Here is a 22,576-nt window from a genome sequence, read left to right on the forward strand (position 1 = left end):
GGGGGACTTTATCTGAGAGCCATGAAGGTAAATCAGGGTTAAGGCGCTGGGATGGATTGCACTCTCCAGAGGAGAGATACAGTCAGCTGCCCATGTTTATTTACGGCTGGGTCTTGTGTTGGGGATGTGAGGGATTTTAAACAGGGAAAGGAAGAGAGAGAGACAGAGAGCAAATGGTGGAAATGGAGAGAGATGAAAAAGAGAGAGTATATGTAAGTCCCAGAGAGTGGTGTTCAGACAGTGTACCTGGGATAATACTGTCCTGATCAGAAACCTATTTCCCGGTTGTTCCCAAAATGCTTGGTATTTGTGAGACAAATACCAGATTTTCGATCCAGCTCTTCAGCCGTGATGGAAGTTGACAATATTTACTCTTGCATGATGTTTCAGTGAATAATGTCCAATGAAAACATAGGCTTTTTTTGATAAATAGTAGAGTGCCATATTGACAGCTGGAGTGTGATTGTATTCTCATTGGGACTTTCAAGAGTATGTTTGTGATGGGTCTCCAAAGTTAACTGGAACAAATGTTACGTTAACACGCTTCTATTAAACCAACACGCTTCTAAAAACCCTTTACACTCGTACTGTATACTGTTTGATAATAGCAGATTTGAACAGGTAAGTGCCTAAATTGGAACGCAGTGGCTGTACAACAACATGCTATAAATAACGTCAGAGCTCATCTTCTCTTCACAGAGCTGTATGGGTTTTGACTGACAGCCATCCGAATGCACTCACAACTCCATTCTAAGCGCATCAAAATAACGATCCGTTTCTCTGAATTGCCACATGAAAGCCTAACATGCTGACCAAACCGGACCCTCGCGTTATTTTACCTGAAATGCACAAGGTCCTCTATTCCGACAATTAATTCACAGATAAAAGGGAAAACCGAGTTTGTTTCTAGTAATCTCTCCTCCTTCAGTCGTCTGCTTCGGACTTTATATTACGGTTGGCAACCAACTTTAAGGTGCATTACCACCACCACCAACAACTGGACTGGAGTGTGGACTTGAGTTAATCTTTCAAATCACCCACTTGGGTATATCCTCCTAAAAACCAATGAGGAGATGGAATAGGCGGGACTTGCAGCGCGTCAAAAATAGAACCGTTCTATTTTAGCACCTGGCTACGTAGACGCTCGCGAGCAGTTTGGATGAAATTAGTGAATAACATGCATGTGTACATTTTATTTTGCAACACTTGCGCATTAATTCCTGCCCCAGAACCAGTTCCTGTCACAGGGCACCCGCTGTAGATCTGAACCAGACCTCTGCCCACTGCCAGTCAGGCTGCAGGGCTTACTAGGTCAACTGATCCCTGGCACCCTTTAAAATATATATCAGCTGGCAAAACTGTTTGCAGCAGATAAAGAAGTGCGTTTCTTATCCAATCTACTCATCATATTACGAATAGTAGGCTATCTTACATGCGTCTGCAAATGCGATGACGCATGGAATGCTTTATTATAAAGATGCATTTTTATGGTAAAAGTTTGCTTCCCCAAACTTGAAACTTACGCGAAGCCTATGTATGCCAGGTTGTAAAGCGGATTGGTGTGCTTAATTTCACATAGTATCTCCCCGTTTTAAACCTTGTTATTCTGTTTCGTGCCTACTGAACACAACCCGGGTTAATATGGCTGTGACTTACTCACTCAACATGGGGAAGTTGTCATGAATGGCCCAGGAGTAGCTTATCAGATTTCAAATGGCGAAACAGGTTCAACCATCAAGGGCAGGACCTGTACTGTAAAACCACAGCAGTATGCCTCTGCTCGGCCCCATGATGTCATTCTTCCACCCTCTCACGCAACGCCAGAGACGTTGTTTTAGAGAATTTGGCAGTACGTCCAACCAGCCTCACAACCACAAACTACGTGTGTGGCGTCATGTGGGTTTACTGATGTCAACGTTGTTAAGAGTGCCCCATAGTGGCGGTGGGGTTATGGTATGGGCAGGCATAAACTACAGACAACGAACACAATTGCATTTTATCGATGGCAATTTGAATGCACAGAGATACCGGGATGAGATCCTGAGGCCCACTTGTTGTGCCATTCATTCGTCGCCATCACCTCATGTTTCAGCATGATAATGCACGGCCCCATGTCGCAAGAATCTGTGCACAATTCTTGAAAGCGGAAAATGTCCCAGTTCTTCCATTGCCTGCATACTCACCAGACATGTCACCCATTGAGCATGTATGGGGTGCTTTGGATCGAAGTGTAGGACAGCATGTTCCTGTTCCCGCCAACATCCAGCCACTTCGCACAGACATTGAAGAGTGGGACAACATTCCACAGGGCAAAATCAATGAGGCAAATGTTACCACCATGAGGCAAATGGTGGTAACACCAGATACTGACTGGTTTTCTGATCCACACCCCTATTTTCTTTTTAAGGTACATATATATATATATATATATATATATATATATCTCACACTTTATACAATTTTGTGGATTCTGCTATTGCAGCCACACCTTGCTGACAGGTGAATGCAATTGAGCACACAGCCATGCAATCTCCATAGACAAACATTGACAGTAGAATGGCCCGACTGAAGAGCTCAGATACTTTCAAAGTGGCACCGTCATAGGATGACACCTTTCCAACAAGTCTGTTCGTCAAATTTCTGCCTTGCTAGAGCTGCCCTGGTCAACTAAGTGCTGTTATTGTGAAGTGTAAACATCATGGCGCAACAGCTGTGAAGTGGTAGACCACACAAGCTCACAGAACAGGACCGCCAAGTGATGTAGCATGTAAAAATCGCATGTCCTCGGTTGCAACACTCTCTACCGAGTTCCAAACTGTGTCGGCAAGCAACGTCAGCACAATAACTGTTCGTCAGGAGCTTCATGAAATGGGTTTCCATAGCCAAGCAACCGCACACAAGACTAAGATCACCATGCGCAATGCCAAGCGTCGACTGGAGTGGTGTAAAGCTCGCCGCCACTGGACTCTGGAGCAGTGGAAACGCATTCTCTGGAGTGATGAATCACGCTTCACCATCTGGCAGTCCGACGGACTAATCTGGGTTTGGTGGATGCCAGGAGAAAGCTACCTGCCCGAAATGCATAGTGGCAACTGTAAAGTTTAGTGGAGGAGATATAATGTTCTGGGGCTGTTTTTCATGATTTAGGCCCCTTAGTTCCAGTGAAGGGAAATCTTAAGACGACAGCATACAATGACATTCTAGACAATTCTGTGATTCCAACGTTGTGGCAAAAGGGGAAGGCCCTTACTTGTTTCAGCATGACAATGCCCCCATGCATAAAGCGAGGTCCATACAGAAATGGTTTGTCGAGTTCAGTGTGGAAGAACTTGACTGGCCTGCACAGAGTCCTGACCTCAAGCCCATCGAACACCTTTGGGATGAATTGGAACGCCGACAGCGAGCCAGGCCTAATCACACAACATCAGTGCCCAGCCTCACTAATTATCTCGTGGCTGAATGGAAGCAAGTCCCTGCAGCAATTTTCCAACATATAGTGGAAATCCTTCCCAGAAGAGTTGAGGCAGTTATAGCAGCAAAGGTGGGACCAACTCCATATTAATGCCCATGATTTGGGAGATGTTCAAGTGTCCGCATACTTTTGGTCATGTAGTGTATGTGTGACCAACAGATGCATATTCCCAGTCATGTGAAATCCATAGATTTGGGCCTAATGAATTTATTTCAATCAACAGATTTCCTTATATGAGCTGCAACTCAGTACGATCAGAAATGTTGCATGTTGCATTTTATATTTTTGTTTGGTATAGTTACAAAAGCATGTAGAAATGCTTATATATGCTTATACCCTTTACACTTGTGGGAATTGGCCTATATGGATAGGGCTAAATTGAAATGTTTCTTACAGAATAAATATGAAATGCATAAGCATGGCAGCAATTGAAAGGGAACAGTTTTGAGACCGTGTCCTCAACTTTGGTCTAATCATCTTCCCATAACAGTTCACCTGACTCAAGTCTAAATCCAGACATTACAGGTGCAACATAATACAAAACAATGACACGGGTTTGAGTGAGGACTAATTGGTGTCTCCAAGTGGCCACAAACCTCTCCAAAGTCCGCAGTTCCTAAGTCATTTCAATGCACTTTTATGATTCAAAGTAGTTTTCAACAATAAGGTGCTATTTTGAGCACGCCTAGCTGTGTCGTTAAGGAACTAGAGCAAGTACACTTGTAGTTGTTTTTTGTTTGGAACATTACACTGCATCACCGCCATTATACAATTACTGTTTGCACAATCCAAAAACGGCCCATTTTATAAATTGCAATCGGGGTCAGGTGGGCATTATTTGAAAGCTCGTTCTATTGCCAACATGGCTAGCTAAGTTCTAAAATACGATCTTAGTGTTACATGCTGACCACACCGCTCGTGTCGCAAAATACATTTACACATGTTAATCAATCATTGCATCCACACTGCTCGCGCGACTCAGCGAACTTCTGCGTGGCCAGGCGCTAAAATTGAAATAGGTTATATTTGTGATGCTCAACGTGCTGCAAGTCCGGCCTCTCCCATCTCCTCATTGGTGTTTAGGAGCATATACCCACGTGGGTGATTGAAAGATGAACTGACGTCCACACACCAGTCGGTTGTAGTATTGCACCGTAAAGTCGGTTGCCAACTGCCATATAAAGTCCAAAGAAGTAAAAAAGAAGCCTGAGGAAGGAGGAGAGATGACAAAACAGTAAACCAAATTAATTTATCATCTGTGGATTAATTGTCGGAGTAGAGGACCTTGTGCATTTCAGGTAAAATAACAACCCAGTGTTTATATCTAAGGACAAATTAGCTAGCAATAGCAAGCTAGCTAGCTAAATTGCCGTGAATGTTTCATGCGTTTCAACCTGTCCCCAAATTAATATAGTTGGTTCAGAGTTCGTTTTGATATTTCAACCTGTGTCCTGATAACGTCTGGTGTGGATGAACAAAATCAACATGCGTGCGAAGGCGCACGCGCGTGCCCCGTCTAGTCAGCATGTTATACTTGCTTGAAGTGTGGGATATGGAAGTCTGGGAACATCAAGAAAGTCTCAACTAGTGCTGCCACACCGGCTGTAACAAGTCAAGACCGCCGTCAAATTCCACATGACCATTTAGTCACGGTAACTAGGCTTCTCCAAAACTGCACTCTGATACCGCTGAGTAGCCTACCAAACTTGCCATCTGCCAGTCGCTAATGGCATGGTACTCAGCGATCTATTGTCCCTCTAATCACTCTGACATCAATGCAATCGGAAATCAAATCAATCACTTCATGAGAGCCCACGAGCTCATGTTGCGCAACAATTTTATAGGCTGTGAGAAAACTGTTTTGATGGCCTCTATTAAAAAGAGGATCCCATCAGCTTTCTATAGGCTAGGCCCACTATATATTTTTCTTAACTTCCCAAATATTAAGCACATTGCTTCGCTTTACAATTGGAGTATAGCCTACCTTGCTGGCGTGAAAATGAACCACGGGAAAAGCATCCTCCATGCGCTATGTATTTTTTTCCCCTGCCCATGTTTCGACAGGTGCACGATAATGGTCCATTCTAAATCAAAACTAATTTCACACATACCGTATATTGTTTAGTATATGTAATGACAAGATTAAATTAAGAATAGTTTGATGGGTGACAATATCACTTGTGAACAATGTATTATCACTTGTGAAATACTTCAAATCATAGCCGCTCACATCATGTAACCTAGCTCATAGGCCTATATGTTTTGATAAGTTTGTATCACAACTAGTGGCCAAGCTCCAAATGTAGCCTATAGGCCTTGGAACCCCAGGAACACAGTTAGAGAGCACATAGCCTACAGAGCCTAGTGAAATGTGTTCTTACAAGCCCAGTCATTGCGCAATCGCATGTGAAAACAGAGTTTAAAAGAGGATCCCAGCTTTCTCGTGCTGCTATATTTATTGCTCAATTCTTAAAATTAAGCACACCAATCCGCTTTACAACCTGGCTAAATAAATAGTGAATACTCACCAGAGATATTGCTGATGCTCTCCACTGGTGCCAATGAGATAGGCTATACTGTAGTTTGCTCAATTAAGTTGATCATTTTTATTTAAAAAACTCTGGGACTATGCCGCAATCAAACATGCCTATCGACTGAACCCTGAAAAGACAGAAGCTTTGCAGTGAGGTGGAGTTCATGCTTGAGCACCGCATTGCGCAACATGGCAGTCTGTGGAGTTAGCCCTGTATTTTAATACTTAACTTCTTATGGCTGCAGGGGCAGTATTGAGTAGCTTGGATGAAAGGTGCACAGAGGTGCCCAGAGGAAACGGCCTGCTCCTCAGTCATAGTTGCTAATATATGCATATTATTATTAGTATTGGATAGAAAACCCTCTGAAGTTTCTAAAACTGTTTGAATTATGTCTGTGAGTATAACAGAAAGTGGGAATCCTGAGGCTGGTGGATTTTCAACCAAGCTCCCATTGAAATCACAGCAAGATATGGATGCGTTTTCACTTCCTACGGCTTCCACTAGATGTCAACAGTCTGTAGAACTTTGTCTAATGACTCTACTATGAAGGGGGCCCGGATGAGAGGAGAATTAGTCAGGTCTGCCATGAGGTGACCATTCTTTGACCATGCGCGTTCACATGAGAGGGAGCTCCGTTCCATTGCTCATCTGAAGTCAATGTAATTCTCCGGTTAGAACGTTATTCAAGATTTATGTTAAAAACATTCTAAAGATTGATTCAATACATCGTTTGACATGTTTCTACGGACTGTTACGGAACTTTTGGACATTTCGTCAGGTTTTAGTGAACGCGCTTCCCTGACGTTGGATTTGTATACCAAACACGCAACAAAAATAGCTATTTGGACATAAATGATGGACATTACAAAAAAAAACACGAACATTTATTGTGGAAGTGGGAGTCCTGGGAGTGCATTCCGACGAAGATCAGCAAAGGTAAGGGAAGATTTCTAATGTTTTTTGTTTTGTTTTTTTGCTGCACAATTTGGGCGGGTAACTGTATGGCTTGCTTTTGTGGCTGACCGCTGTTTTCAGATTATTGAATATTGTGTTTAGCCGTAATGCTTTTTGAAATCTGACACAGCGGTTGCATTAAGAACAAGTGTATCTTTAATTCTATGCAAAACATGTATCTTTCATCAAAGTTATGATGAGTATTTCTGTTATTTGACGTGGCTCTCTGCAATTTCTCCGGATATTATGGAGGCATTTCTGAACATGGCGCCAATGTAAACGGAGGTTTTTGGATATAAATATGAATTTAATCGAACAAGACATATGTATTGTGTAATATGAAGTCCTATGAGTGTCATCTGATGAAGATCATCAAAGGTTAGTGATAAAGTTTATCTCTATTTCTAATTTTTGTTACTCCTCTCTTTGGCTGGAAAACTGGCTGTCTTTTTCTGTGACTTTTTCTGTGACTAACATAATCGTTTGGTGTGCTTTCGTTGTAAAACCTTTTTGAAATCGGACACTTTGGCTGGATTTACAACAAGTGTATCTTTAAAATGGTGTAAAATACTTGTATGTTTGAGGAATTTTAGTTATGAGATTTTTGTTGTTTGAATTTGGCGCCCTGCACTTTCACTGGCTGTTGACGAGGTGGGACGCTACCGTCCCACATACCCTAGAGAAGTTAACTAGCGCATTCGCGAAAAAAGCACTGTCGTTGCACCAATATGTACCTAACCATAAACATCAACGCCTTTCTTAAAATCAATACACAAGTATATATTTTTAAACCTGAAAATTTAGTTAATATTGCCTGCTAACATTAATTTATTTTAACTAGGGAAATTGTGTCACTTCTCTTGCGTTCTGTGCAAGCAGAGTCAGGGTATATGCATCAGTTTGGGTCGCCTGGCTCGTTGCGAACTGTGTGAAGACCATTTCTTCCTAACCAACTTCGCCAAACGGGGGATGATTTAACAAAAGCGCATTTGCGAATAAAGCATAATCGTTGCACGAATGTACCTAACCATATACATCAATGCCTTTCTTAAAATCAATACACAGAAGTATATATTTTTAAACCTGCATATTAAGTTAAAAGAAATTAATGTTAGCAGGCAATATTAAACTAGGGAAATTGTGTCACTTCTCTTGCGTTCATTGCACGCAGAGTCAAGGTATATGCAACAGTTTGGGCCGCCTGGCTCGTTGCGAACTAATTTGCCAGAATTTTACGTAATTATGAAATAACATTGAAGGTTGTGCAATGTAACAGGAATATTTAGACTTATGGATGCCACCCGTTAGATAAAATACGGAACGGTTCCATATTTCACTGAAAGAATAAACGTTTTATTTTCAAAATGATAGTTTCCAGATTCAACCATATTAATGACCTAAGGCTCGTATTTCTGTGTGTTATTATGTTATAATTAAGTCAATGATTTGATAGAGCAGTCTGACTGAGCGATGGTAGGCACCAGCAGGCTCGTAAGCATTCATTCAAACAGCACTTTCGTGCATTTTGCCAGCAGCTTGTCGCTGTGCTTCAAGCATTGCGCTGTTTATGACTTAAAGCCTATCAACTCCCGAGATTAGGCTGGTGTAACCGATGTGAAATGGCTAGCTAGTTAGCAGGGTGAGCGCTAATAGTGTTTCAAATGTCACTCGCTCTGAGTCTTGGAGTAGTTGTTCCCCTTGGGTAACGATGCTTCGAGGGTGGCTGTTGCCGATGTGTTCCTGGTTCGAGCCCAGGTAGGGGCGAGAAGAGGGACGGAAGCTATACTGTTACACTGGCAATACTAATAAGAACATCCAATAGTCAAAGGTAAATGAAATACAAATGGTATAGAGAGAAATAGTCCTATAATTCCTATAATAACTACAACCTAAAACATCTTACCATGGACTATTGAAGACTCATGTTAAAAGGAACCACCAGCTTTCATATGTTCTCATGTTCTGAGCAAGGAACTTAAACGTTAGCTTTTTTACATGGCACATATTGCACTTCTACTTTCTTCTCCAACACTTTGTTTTTGCATTATTTATTTCAGGCTAAACTTGTATTATATTAAGTTAAAATAAGTGTTCATTCAGTATTGTTGTAATTGTCATTATTACAAATAAAACATTTAATAAAAAAATAATAAAAATTGGCAGATTAATCGGTATCGGCTTTTTTTGGTCCTCCAATAATCGTTATCGGTATCGGCGTTAAAATCATAATCGGTCGACCTCTAGTCTTAGGTACCAGTTGTTGTTGCTAGTCAACTTTCAGCGTACACCCCCATACACCCCCCCCCCCAGTGTTTCAGAACCCCTCCTAACACCCACCTGGTGCATTTTGGTTGTGGTCAGATTTTTTTTGTTTGTCCCCCTTCTGTTTGAGCGACATTATTAGTTTTTCTTGCTGGGGAACGTAACGGATTGGTTAGGGGTATTTCATATCTAGAGCTGTTAAATGCTCCAGGTGGGATCAGTTCAACGTTAGCGGTGCTGGGCAGCGTGGGGGCTAAGACACAGAGATATCCCAGGAATCTGTACTTCCCTCTGATTGCTGCTCTACAGGGAGGCCTGAGGACAGCTTCCCACAGCGGCTCAGTGGGGTGAGTCAGCACGGAGGACACTGCACAACCCGTTCTGGTAGCAAACAGGGCCCACTTGATGTGAAACACACCTAGACACACACTCCAATCGCAAATAAGAGGACCCTCCCCAGCATGCAACATTCCCCTGAGGCATGATGTTCCACTCACAGCCACATTCGCTTTAGTATAAAGCTACAGATTAGCTTAATTACCGCCATACAAGACCACCCATATTAACTGCACCGAGAACTCAAATAGAAACTGTTTGTGTTCTTGGTGGAGTTACACCACATTTCTACTTCACTTTCACAGATTGAAACAAGTTAACTAAGTCCCAGTGTACCACATCTGTTTTTCTCAAAGTTTATACTCAATTCAATGAATCTTTCTCTGATTGATTAGGAACTAGGGTAGCATTTGTTCCATGTTTCCTAGGGATAAGAGGGTTTTGTCAAGACTCCCAACACACTAATACTCCCCATCTGACCTCCCTGACCTTGTCTTTGGACCCAAGAGGTCAAAAGTCTTCTCTAAGCCCGGGAGCAGAGAGACAGCTGCCCACATTCCTTCAGCGGTTAATTTAGCTAACAAAGCCCGACTCTACTCCACCTGTGCCTTCAACTAACATTCATGCACTACATGCATTTGAAATGTGTAGGCCATTCAAGTCTCAGGGTGTGGCCTGTGCATTAGAAACTTAAAAGGGCATTGTTCAATTTATTCAATCGGGTCACTAGGTGATATGAAAAAAAATCCATGGTGATAATCTAAACAATTATCACGATAACGATATATCAAAGATGACCATGTAAATTTAGCATGTGATATGATTATGATATGGTTATGTAAAACATCCTACTGAACGTGACCAAGAAAAGCAGTGTGCTCCTGTTCTGTTAAACAGCATTTGGTCTTGTGCGTTCAGGTAGAAGATTGTGTAAATATCATGGAATGCTAACCTCTGACAATATATATATTGCGATAACAACAACAAAATGTTATATCACCCAAGACAGAGTTCACCTTTTAACCATGACCTGATTTCAATCACCTCTCCCAGATGAACCCCATGGCACTGGTCTTCAGGCTATAAGAGGTCCTTGTTAACCTAGTGTTTCAAACTCACGGCCTGCGGGCCAAGTGCAGCCCTCAAGCCAATTCAATGTGGCCCGTGGTTGGCCCCTGTTATAAACCAAGGCCTTGGCTAAGGAGGTGGGTTTGGTTAAGGGAGCAAAGAGGTTAGAGAGGGGTCGAAGGGCACCCTAACCCAGATGATGTACACCTCCCTCTCGGGACTTTTCAGCCACATGGCCCATTTCCACAAGAGGAACGACTGCCTGAATTCGAGTCAAGGCTGCACATTACTGGATTTTATTGCACTTCCTTTTTGAACTTCAAAGGACAGTAGCTAACTAGTCAGTGTCTCTCTAAGCATTACATGCGACAGGGACTCATCCTAGAAAGACAAATACAGCCTTGATCTACGATGTGGCCTTCCTAAATGTACACTTACCTTTACTTATTTCGCTCTGAGCTGCACTGAGTCAAGTTAAGTTACAATGAGTCTTGGCTGTTGCTGCTACTACACTATTCTGGTGGGATTATTCGCTGAACCTCGCCCAGCGGTTAGCCTCTTTTCCAGATACGCTCTCTGTTTCAACATTGTCCAATGGGTCCTTTGTAGGGCAAGGCAGGGAGCGAGGGCAATGCACTGCCAAAAATAATCATGGGACCAACAGACTGACCACGCTACTGAGAGAGGACAACAAATGTGAGAAACAGTGGAAAGGAGCAGGGAAGGCAAAGTATTCATTCAGTTGAGGCGTGGTGGTGTTCATATCGGCCTGTGTTGCAAAGCACCTTTGGATAGCGGAAGAGTCAGAATCCAGCATTTTAAGGGTTTGTGGGTTCAGGCTTCTTCATTTTAATAGGTGGAGGTGTGGCATACTATAAGAAAGCAGGGGCCTCTTGTCTAGACTTTACACATGCTTGATTGGTGTAACGGATAATGACGATATCCTACTGACACCACTATCCGTCAGCCCCCCGCCCCGCCCTCGACCAGGTGTGTTGCTGCCTGATACCTTCCAACTGCACATTACCACACAATGGGGTTACAGCAATGGGGTTACATTACCCAACAATGAAGAAAGACTCAGCACTCTTAAAATCAACAATGTTGAAATACTCCGTCAAATGTATGTATCGTCATATCAAAACTGCCATCAGACAGTTACCACATTTAAGGTCTAGGCTACATCATGGGAAATGTACTACTACATAAATTCTTTAGGGCATCTCAAGATTTCCCTGCCCCCATCATTGCCTCGATGTTTACAGTGTTTGCCAAGGGGCTAGATGAGATCCATGTCAACCCTGTTGACAAAAACAATTCCTCTAACCCAGGCAGCTATCCACAAATGTTTCTGATTGAGTGGGGCCAACTCTCAACAGGGGGTGTTTCCTACACTTGTGTGAGGAGGCGCCCCCCTTAGAGACTCTGTCCTCCCTAGGCCTTGTTTATGGGGAACAATCAGGTCACAGCAACAGGCCTGTACAGTACGAGCCAACTACTGCCCTACATTTAGCATAGCTGAGAGGGAAATGGCGTAGCTTCAGCTCAAAACCCTCATGCTTCTGCTCATCTCCCTGCCATCAAAGTGCGCAGTGATACCATTAGCATACTAATCGCTTTCCTCTCAGCTCAGCTTAACAATTCAACATCTTCTGCGCCTCACATACTGCTGGGCTCCCTCTCATCATACGGATCGTCAGATCAAATCCCTCTCCGGAAAGAGAGCTGCTATCTGACGGGCTCTTCACATAGCGGGTGCTAACGATAGCTAACGGGTGCTAGAAATTCCTAGTGAAGTCAAGTATCTAACAAGTCTTAAATTGGGTAAAAGTAGCAGGAATGGCCAGGTTTACAGGTCATGTTCACCTGTGGAATGACAACCTCAGACCATCAGAGGACAATTATATTAGTTAATCTTAGAACGCAAACCTCGTCTTTGCCTATGGGTGACGGAAATATTGTGTTTGCCTTTAGGTGCCTTGACTAGTTCAAACGACAAGCCTTATTGCGCCTTTAGAAAGACTGCAGTCGAAGGAATTGTTTGTTTGTGACTGTTCTAACCAGCAATGTAGGTTTATGGTTGCTTGGCTACCCATACTCCTTGCTCCGGCCAAACGCTATGCCATGCCCACAGACGTTTGTTTCTTTTACGGAATGAGTCTGGATCGGAGTACCTCGGACTGTTTGAGAATCTGATTGGTCCCAGAAACTGATAGTCTGGGCCAGAGACAGAACACACGTGGGTAAAGCAGTGTTTTGAAAATTCGTCATTGGCTTTGATACTCTGATTGGCTAGGGATGATCCAATCACTGCTGACATTGTTTTGTACAACACCCCTCATTTTGATGTCACCACAAACAACTTCAATTATGGCAGTCTCAGACTGAAGCATGTAGCAAACGATAGACCAGCGGAAGAATTCAGTTTGAATTGTCAGGCAGGGTTTATGGTTCTCAAACAAAGAGCCTGTGGAGCCTTGAGGAGATGGTAATATATTATGATAATAAATGCCATTTAGCTGACACTTATCTAAAGTGACTTAGTCATATATTAATTTTTCGTATGGGTGACCCCAGCGGGAATCGAACCCACTACCCTGGTGTTGCAAGCACCATGCTCTACCAACTGAGCGACTGAGGACAACACTCTGCTACTGAGGACCAGATGGCGAGTGGTGAATAAGCTATAGAGAGGGCGTTCTGTCAGATAAGAGAGCAGTCCGCGCAGTCAAGCTCTGAGGGGTGTTTCCAGTCAACAGTTGACCTCAACGCAGCCATAACAGGGCGAACTGGAGGCGTTTCTGCACTGAAGCTCTGAAGTGGGTTGAGGCCACATAATAATGACAGACCTTTCATCGGTGATTGAAGGTGCAAAGTCACAACGACACATGTTCGTCATCCCTCTCCCACTTTCGGTACCCATATTTTCATATGATAGTTCGGCTGTTGCAATACCCAGAACTTGAGGAATAAACACTTAAATTCTCAGAAGACTGAAGCTCATAGTTCAGAGCCATTGGTCCGCGATAGTCATGACATTACCAGCCTAGCATTTAAATGTCATAATGGGCATGTGTACTATCGTGTTTAATCTTTAGGCTAACTAATGATGTAAGACTGTTATTGTCATATCATTTCACATTGGGAATAATGTCTACACCTTTACATCCTCGTAGGGAGACTAAGAAAAAAGTCCTGAGCTAGAGCTAAACACAACCCCAACCTGGCTGAAACGATACCATTTATGGAAGAGGGAAATGGTAGGTGTGGTGAGAAGGTTTGGCGAAGGAGGGGCCCCGTAACAACCGCAGGCATGGAGAAACCACATCATTGTCTCCTTTCACAATACCAGCTGTGGTGAGGTAACCTGACCCTCGGTAATGACTGTTTCGTTGCTCGTTGCTATGCATCACACTCTCCATTCAGGTGTAGTCCAAGCCTTCCCCCAACCCTACATATTGGCCTAGATACGAAACGCCCTTGGCAGAGTGTCACATCACACAGAACTTAGAAAGTTAGAAACAGATGCCCTTACCTTTCTTAACTTTCTTCTGTAGCTTGATTGTGTCTGAGGATTTTTTCTTGATGTCTGCTCGGGCCTTCTTGTATTCTGCATTGGGTTGACATGAGAATATGCATCAAGTGCCAGTTAAATAATTTAGACATCTCAGAATGTACACTACATGACTAAAAGTATGCGGACATCTGCTCCTCGAACATCTCATTCCAAAATCCTGGGCATGGAGTTGGTCTCTCCTTTGCGGTTATAACAGCCTTCACTCTTCTGGGAAGGCATTCCACTAGATGCTGGAACATTGCTGCAGGGATCTGCTTCCATTCAGCCACAACAGCATTAGAGGTCGGGCACTAATGTTGTGTGATTAGGCCTGGCTCACAGTCGGCGTTCCAATTCCTCCTAAAGGTGTTCGATAGGGTTGAGGTCAGGGCTCTGTGCAGGCCAGTCAAGTTCTTCCACACCGAACTCGACAAACCATTTCTGTATGGACCTCGCTTTATGCACGGGGGCATTGTCATGCTGAAACAAGTAAAGGCCTTCCCCAAACTGTTGCCACAACGTTGGAAGCACAGAATCGTCTAGAATGTCGTATGCTGTAGCGATAAGATTTCCCTTCATTGGAACTAAGGGGCCTAGCCCGAACCATGAAAACAGCCCCAGACCATTATTCCTCCACCAAACTTTACAGTTGGCACCATGCATTGGGCAGGTAGCGTTTTCCTGGCATCTGCCAAACCTGTGATTCATAACTCCAGAGAATGCGTTTCCATTGCTCCAGAGTCCAATGGCGGTGAGCTTTATGTGATTTCAGCCAACGCTTGGCATTGCACATGGTGATATTATGCTTGTATGCAGCTTTTCAGCCATGGAAACCCATTTCATGACGCTCCAGACGAACAGTTATTGTGCTGACATTGCTTCGAGGCAGTTTGGAACTCGGTAGTGAGTGTTGCAACCGAGGACAGACAATTTTTATGCGCTACGCGCTTCAGAACTCGACGGCCCCGTTCTGTGAGCGGTTAAGCCTTTGTAGCTCCTAGACGTTTCCCCTTCACAGTTGACCAGGGCAGCTCTAGCAGGGCAGAAATTTGACGAATTTACTTGCTGGAAAGGTGGCATTGTCTGACGGTGCCACGTTGAAAGCCAAAGAGCTCTTCAGTAGACCATTCTACCGCCAATGTTTGTCTATGGAGATTGTATGGCTGTGTGCTCGATTGTATACACCTGTCAGCAACAGGTGTGGATAAAATAGCTGAATCCACTAATTTGAAGGGGTGTCCACATACTTTTGTATATATGGTTTATGTAGGTGTGTGTGTATGTACCGTCTCCTACCTTTGGCATGGTCCTTGTCCAACTGACTGGCCACCTTCTTCCACTCCTCAATCTTCAGCTCCAGGGGATTGATCAAGGTATCTGTTAGTGCCCTGCAGTGGAACCCAATAAACAGCTGTTAAATTACAATCACACACCCAGTGGTTCACCTGGACTTTTCACCAGAATGGTTGATAAGATTCAATTTCACCAAATTCAGAATTATCAATGGAAACAAATAGGGCTATGACTGATCCATATAGCTAATTAATTGTAATTGATAGGCGGTCCTACAATAGATAAATCAGGTCATCAAAACTACACACCATAGCTTGGGAAGCAAAGCAATTAAACTTAGCATACTCTCAGGTATGCTGTGAACTCCTCTCGTCACATACCCGGCATAGCCAGAGCTGATCAGCCAGGACAGGTTAGCACACAATGGGTGTCTATAAATTGATGACATAAAATAGCACTTTGAACCACTTTCCCCTAACCTCTTCCCACACACACGGTGTCTGGGAGAAAACTAGGCCAAAGTGAAAAAGTTAAGAGATCTTATTAATGAAGCTTATAGGTTTAGCGGGAGTCTGTTAGTTCCCCTTCCCTCTACTTTGTCTAACGACCTATTCAGAGTTGAGCCCTTCTCTGGGATGGGCCTATGTACAGTAGGGTCAGTGGGATCATTGGGATTTTGGTGTCGGTCAGTGTTAATTCTGAAGTGTTAAAACTGAAGCTGGGCGGGCAATGACTTGACATTGCATAATGCAATTGAAGAAAGACACTACAGCAATGTCAGAGGCCAGGAGTGATGGAAATAATGGAGGGAGAAATAAGACAATAAGGAATAATAGACTACCAGGATTTCCACCGAAGAGAGGTAAAGTACAACCTGGGCTATACCCTTTTCCCACTATCATGCCGACCCGAACAGTACTGGCTCTGATATTTTCTTTTCACATGGTTCTAGCAACTATGGTTAATGTGTAACCAGGACAGCATAGTACAGCTTGGCCCGGCTTGGTTTAGTAGTGTGCAAATGGTACCAAAGAGCAACAATCCAATCTCCTACTCATCCATCCACAACCGGAGTCCCATTACAGCTGTGTCCTAGGCTTAGAGAGTACTGGCTGTAGTACAACCGGTCCACTGTGCTGTTTTACAGCTGGACAAAATGTTAATTTGTCTCTCATTAGCACACAGAGCAACAGAGAGGACCCTAAGCAGGGCCTGATTGGATTTGCTGGGGCTGAAGTAGGCAGGAATTGTGTTCAGGGTTGTAGAGCAGCGTGAGGCGAGCCGGCCGTCATCCACTTGCCAAGTCAGCCAGGGTCATCATCCTAGCAGGTGAGAGCTCTCTGTGGTTTTTGGAGGAATGTCCGATACTGACTGAGTTCAGCACACAGGAAAACATATACAAATCACACAGCTGGAAATCCTGAACACTAAGGCCATGCCAGAAACCAATCACTTGGATGAAAATACAGGTCTGAGTCGATATCGCTCACTTTTCAGTGTGTGACAGAAAAACATTGAGTATCAAAACAGCAACCATCTGATATATCAATGTCACGAAATGCTTCATGTCACGTTTTCATGTAATAGTCTGAAATGTTAAAAACGGCAGTAATAATTATGCCCTAACCAAAAAATAGGAAACAATGGGGGGGGGGGGGGTTGCCTTAAGACTGTAATACTACATTAATGTCTTCCAGAAACCATGATTTATAGTTCTATCACTTACGTGGTGAAGAGCTTCAGTTTTGACTCGATGCTTCTGTGCCTCATGCACATTCTCGTCAAGGCCGAGCCAATCTCTTTTGTCGCGCCTGGAAAACAATGGAACAAAACAGAACAAACCTGTCAATTTCCAAACCTTGACAACAATGCCATATTACAAGCCTGATGAAGCCAAAAAAAGTTGACCTCCAGCGTTTTTTTCTCCTTTCCTGTTAAAGTAATATTGCAAGTATAAATACAGTAATGTGCATAGACAAAAGTGTAAAAAAATTGGTTCTGAGCAAAATAGTTTTTTGTTTGTTGACAATGTCGTTTTAGAGAATTCCGCAGTACGCCCAACCAGCATCACAACTGCAGACTGTGTGTAACTTCTCAAGCGCAGGACCTCCACATCCGGCTTCACCTGCGGGATCGTCTGAGACCAGCCACCAGGACAGCTGATGAAGCTGAGGAGTATTTGTGTTTGTAATAAAACTCATTGATTGGCTGGGCCTGGCTCCCAAGCGGGTGGGCGGCGCCCCTGCCCAGTATATTTTAATGGGGTTGTTTTTGTTCATTCAGAAAGATTTGCACTAACTGCCAGTGAGCTCGTTGCACCACGTCGATAGGGATTCCACAGCAGGTCTGTCACACAGCAGACTTACTTATTGCTGTATTGAATTCAGATGACAGCAGACCAGCGCAGCTAACTCTTACACCCCGACCCCTTCCCCTGGCTGTAGGCTTTCGAGGCTGGTTTGAAGCCTCCGACTGGTTCTGAACACACAATCCCACACACCCCTGCTGTTGCCATGGGCTACAGCGTCCGCCGGGGGGGGGGGGGGGGGGGGGGGGGGGGCATTGTCGAGACACCAACATCTGCTTTTGATTGCACTCATTTATCCACTTAATATTCCCAGCCCAATCCCAGGCAGGCCCAGTGAGACCGTGATGTCTACACTGTACAAATCCACAGTCAGCCAGACATATGTGGGAGAAGACACGGAGAGCCCAGACAGATGGAGGCCTTTCCATTCTACAACATTACCACCACAATGACTGTGCCTCAAATGGCACACTATTCACTACACTATATACAGTAGGGAATAGGGTGCCATTTGGGATGCACTTGGTGACTCACTGCCCTCTGGGACAGAAGGGCAGTGAGTCATTATATTCCTTTAAACCACTGCAGAGATATAAATGGTCACACTGCAAATTTATCAGATGTTATATGTTTTCCTAAGATTATTAGGATGTGTCCAGTTTTATGATGGTACATTACAGCAGGAGCAGCAAAAGCAGCATCAGGTCTCCATCTGGACTACTCAATAGGAGGTTAAAGACCTCAGATATTAGCTCTATCAACCATATGAGCTTATTAGGACAACCACAGTACTCTGGTTAAGGCTTGCCAAAACGACAACAGAGAAAACAAGACACATCAGTGAGTGTGGGACTTTCACTACTATTGCTTGTGTCATATCAAGCTTACCAGACTTTCTGGACATTATCAACTAAGACTTCCATTGAAGAAAACAGACAAATGGAACCTGCAACTAACATTGGTCCTGCTAACCCAACTGTGGCAGGCTAGATAAGTCTGGAAGCCAGCCAAGATGTGAAAACCTCCCTAGTCGATTTCACCCTCGATTAGAAGCAAGGACAATTGGTGCCACCGATGGGCGACTGAAGTACTTGAAAATGCATTGGGTAATATGGCATATCAAACATGTCAACAATGCAGCACTGGATACATTTCCACTCTGGCTGCATGGGGCTGTTATGAGTGCTCTGGGTCAGGTATTCATCAATGATCTCTCTGTACTTAACTCCGTTCATCTGTCCCTCGATCCTGACTAGTCTCCCAGTCCCTGTCGCTGAAAAACATCCCCACAGCATGAAGCTGCCACCACGCTTCACCGTAGGGATGGTACTGGCCAGGTAATGAGCGGCGCCTGGTTTCCTCCAGACATGCCGCTTGGCATCAAGGCCAAAGAGTTCAATCATGGTTTCAACAGAACAGAGAAATTTGTTTCTCATGATCCGAGTGTCCTTTATGTGCCTTTTGCTCTGACATGCACTGTCAACTGTGTGACCTTATATGGACAGGTGTGTGCCTTTCCAAATCATGTCCAATCAATTGAATTTACCACAGGTGGACTCCAATCAAGTTGTAGAAACATCTCAAGGATGATCAATGGAAACAGGATGCACCCGAGTTAAATTGAGTCTCATAGCAAAGGGTCTGAATACTTATGTAAATAAGGTTAAAAAATAACATGTCAAAAAAACTGTTTTCGCTTTGTCGTTATGGGGTATTGTGTAGAATGAGGGAAAATGTAATCAATTTTAGAATAAGGCTGTAACGTAACAAAAAGTGAAGGTGTCTGAATACAATCCGAATGCACACTATAGGGCGAGAGAGAGACTGAGTCACTCCCATCACACAGGGCCCAGTGTAGCTTCTCCAGCCCAGCCCTAAACTGCAAAGCCCTCGTCCTGCCGGCCCAGAGCCTCATAAATAAATAGGCCATTGTAGCATTCTGTCACTGAATACAGAGCACTTTGTATGAGATGGCCCAGTTTGCTGTGCTGAAAGGGAAGATAATACTCCTTTCAGTGATAGAGGAAAACAAGAGGGAAAGAAGGACCCAGCAAACGTTCCTCCACAATCCCTAGTGATGTTCCTCTCTTCTCCCCACCCTAACCCCTGGGCTGGACCGTGCGTCTCCTGCTGAGAACAGTGTTGAGATTATCAGCTGTATGAATGTGTCCCAGTTATCCCAACCCCAATCCCTGCTAATGCTGGATCACCTGGGCCTCTCGCTGGCTCAGTAAGCCAACCTAGTAGCCCTATACACAGCCTCCACTGGCCACCAGTATCAGAGGGGTATGGATTATTATGACCACACAGACCCTCAGTTTCCCCATGGCAACTTTCACAACAAGGGAGATCGGAGAGCGTTGCTAAGGTTGCAATTGCTAAGGTTGCAATGCATGAACTCTATGATCTTGTGAGATATTTGTTACATCAGACAGTATGATAGAGTAGCGGAAATGCAAAAGGTGCGCTCTGTTCCTTGCCTCAGGCTGCACACGCTGTTCTCTCAATCAAGTGATCATATTTTCACCCATCAAACTATTCTCAATTTAATCTAGTCTTCACTAATATTTTAAATATGTTTTGATTTAGAGCAGCTCATTATCAAATTGGCAGGAACAGAGGCAGGGGGAAAAATATGTAATCAGTATGCACTCGAATAGCGAATGGAGGCCGCTTTCCCGCGGGTTCGTTATCCATCATGCCCAGTAGGCTAGTGTGGTTATTTCACTCCACCCATCAACCAGTTTGAGGAGCATGCATCCTCCCGCTGAGCAATAGGTGATATTCAACCCAAACTCTGTCTGCCATGGGCTCTCCAACCCTGTTCCTGCTGCTACCCAGTGCTTAATTTGGTAAACCAAGTGAAATCTGTTCGGGAACATCGATAGTAACGTTTTCACAACAAAACATTTCATTAAACTGTTCACAGCCCCTCTCCCTGCGTTTTTCAACCATGAGCAATAGGCGGTAGGCTATTTACTGTATAATGGCACTATTATTTAATTAAATTTTTTTATTTTATCAGGCTTTATATATATATATATATACAGGTACAAAAGTATCTACAGTCGTGGCCAAAAGTTGAGAATGACACAAATATTAATTTCCACAAAGTTTGCTGCTTCAGTGTCTTTAGATATCTTTGTCAGATGTTACTATGGAATACTGAAGTATAATAACAAGCATTTCATAAGTGTCAAAGGCTTTTATTGACAATTACATGAAGTTGATGTAAAGAGGCAATATTTGCAGTGTTGACCCTTCTTTTTCCAAGACCTCTGCAATCCGCCCTGGCATGCTGTCAATTAACTTCTGGGCCACATCCTGACTGATGGCAGCTCATTCTTGCATAATCAATGCTTGGAGTTTATTAGAATTTGTGGGGTTTTGTTTGTCCACCCGCCTCTTGAGGATTGACCACAAGTTTTCAATGGGATTAAGGTCTGGGGAGTTTCCTGGCCATGGACCCAAAAGATCAACGTTTTGTTCCCCGAGCCACTTAGTTATCACTTTTGCCTTACGGCAAGGTGCTCCATCATGCTGGAAAATGCATTGTTTGTCACCAAACTGTTCCTGGATGGTTGGGAGAAGTTGCTCTCGAGGATGTGTTGGTACCATTCTTTATTCATGGCTGTGTTCTTAGGCAAAATTGTGAGTGAGCCCACTCCCTTGGCAGACAAGCAACCCCACACATGAATGGTCTCAGGATGCTTTACTGTTGGCATGACACAGGACTGATGGTAGCGCTCACCTTGTCTTCTCCGGACAAGCTTATTTCTGGATGCCCCAAACAATCGGACAGGGGATTCATCAGAGAAAATGACTTTACCCCAGTCCTCAGCAGTCCAAATCCCTGTACCTTTTGCAGAATATCAGTCTGTCCCTGATGTTTTTCCTGGAGAGAAGTGGCTTCTTTGCTACCCTTCTTGACACCAGGGCATCCTCCAAAAGTCTTCGCCTCACTGTGCGTGCAGATGCACTCACACCTGCCTGCTGTCATTCCTGAGCAAGCTCTGTATTGGTGGTACCCCGAACTCGCAGCTGAATCAACTTTAGGAGACGGTCCTGGCGCTTGCTGGACTTTCTTGGGCTCCCTGAAGCCTTCACAACAATTGAACCGCTCTCCTTGAAGTTCTTGATGATCCGATAAATGGTTTATTTAGGTGCAATCTTACTGGCAGCAATATCCTTGCCTGTGAAGCCCACACCTGTGTGAACGAGAGAATTACTGACATGATGTCAGCTGGTTCTTTTGTGGCAGGGCTGAAATGCAGTGGAAATGTTTTTTTGCGAGATTCAGTACATTTTGCATTGCAAAGAGGGACTTTGCAATTAATTGCAATTCATCTGATCACTCTTCATAACATTCTGGAGTTTATGCAAATTGCCATCATACAAACTGAGGCAGCAGACTGTGTGAAAATGAATGTGTCATTCTCAAAACTTTTGGCCACGACTGTATATCCACAGTAAAACGAGTCCTATATCGACATAACCTGAAAGGCCGCTCAGCAAGGAAGAAGCCACTGCTCTAAAACCATCATTAAAAAGCCAGAGGGGACAAATATGGTACTTTTTTGGAGAAATGTCCTCTGGTCTGATGAAACAAAAATATAACTGTTTGGCCATAATGACCATCATTATGTTTGGAGGAAATAGGGGGAGGCTTGCAAGCCGAAGAACACCACCCCAACCGTGAAGCACGGGGGTGGCAGCATCATGTTGTGGCTTGTGCTTTGCTGCAGGAGGGCCTGGTGCACTTCACAAAACATATGGCATCATGAGGAAGGGAA

General features: G+C 43.9%; 1 protein-coding gene across 2 annotated transcripts in view; it reads right to left on the bottom strand.

Annotated features, from left to right (window-relative positions):
• Nucleotides 1-22,576, bottom strand: part of LOC139565914 (protein MTSS 2-like) — a 125,388-nt gene that overhangs the window by 38,266 nt on the left and 64,546 nt on the right. For both annotated transcript variants that reach the window (XM_071386590.1, XM_071386579.1), the window contains exons 4-6: nt 17,202-17,286; nt 15,479-15,570; nt 14,162-14,236 (exon numbers count right to left, since the gene is read on the bottom strand). In XM_071386590.1, the coding sequence (XP_071242691.1) occupies nt 14,162-14,236; nt 15,479-15,570; nt 17,202-17,286 (252 nt within the window). The remainder of the gene's footprint in view (nt 1-14,161; nt 14,237-15,478; nt 15,571-17,201; nt 17,287-22,576) is intronic.

The sequence above is a fragment of the Salvelinus alpinus genome, chromosome 2, assembly GCF_045679555.1.
Source record: "Salvelinus alpinus chromosome 2, SLU_Salpinus.1, whole genome shotgun sequence".
NCBI classification, from domain to species: domain Eukaryota; kingdom Metazoa; phylum Chordata; class Actinopteri; order Salmoniformes; family Salmonidae; genus Salvelinus; species Salvelinus alpinus.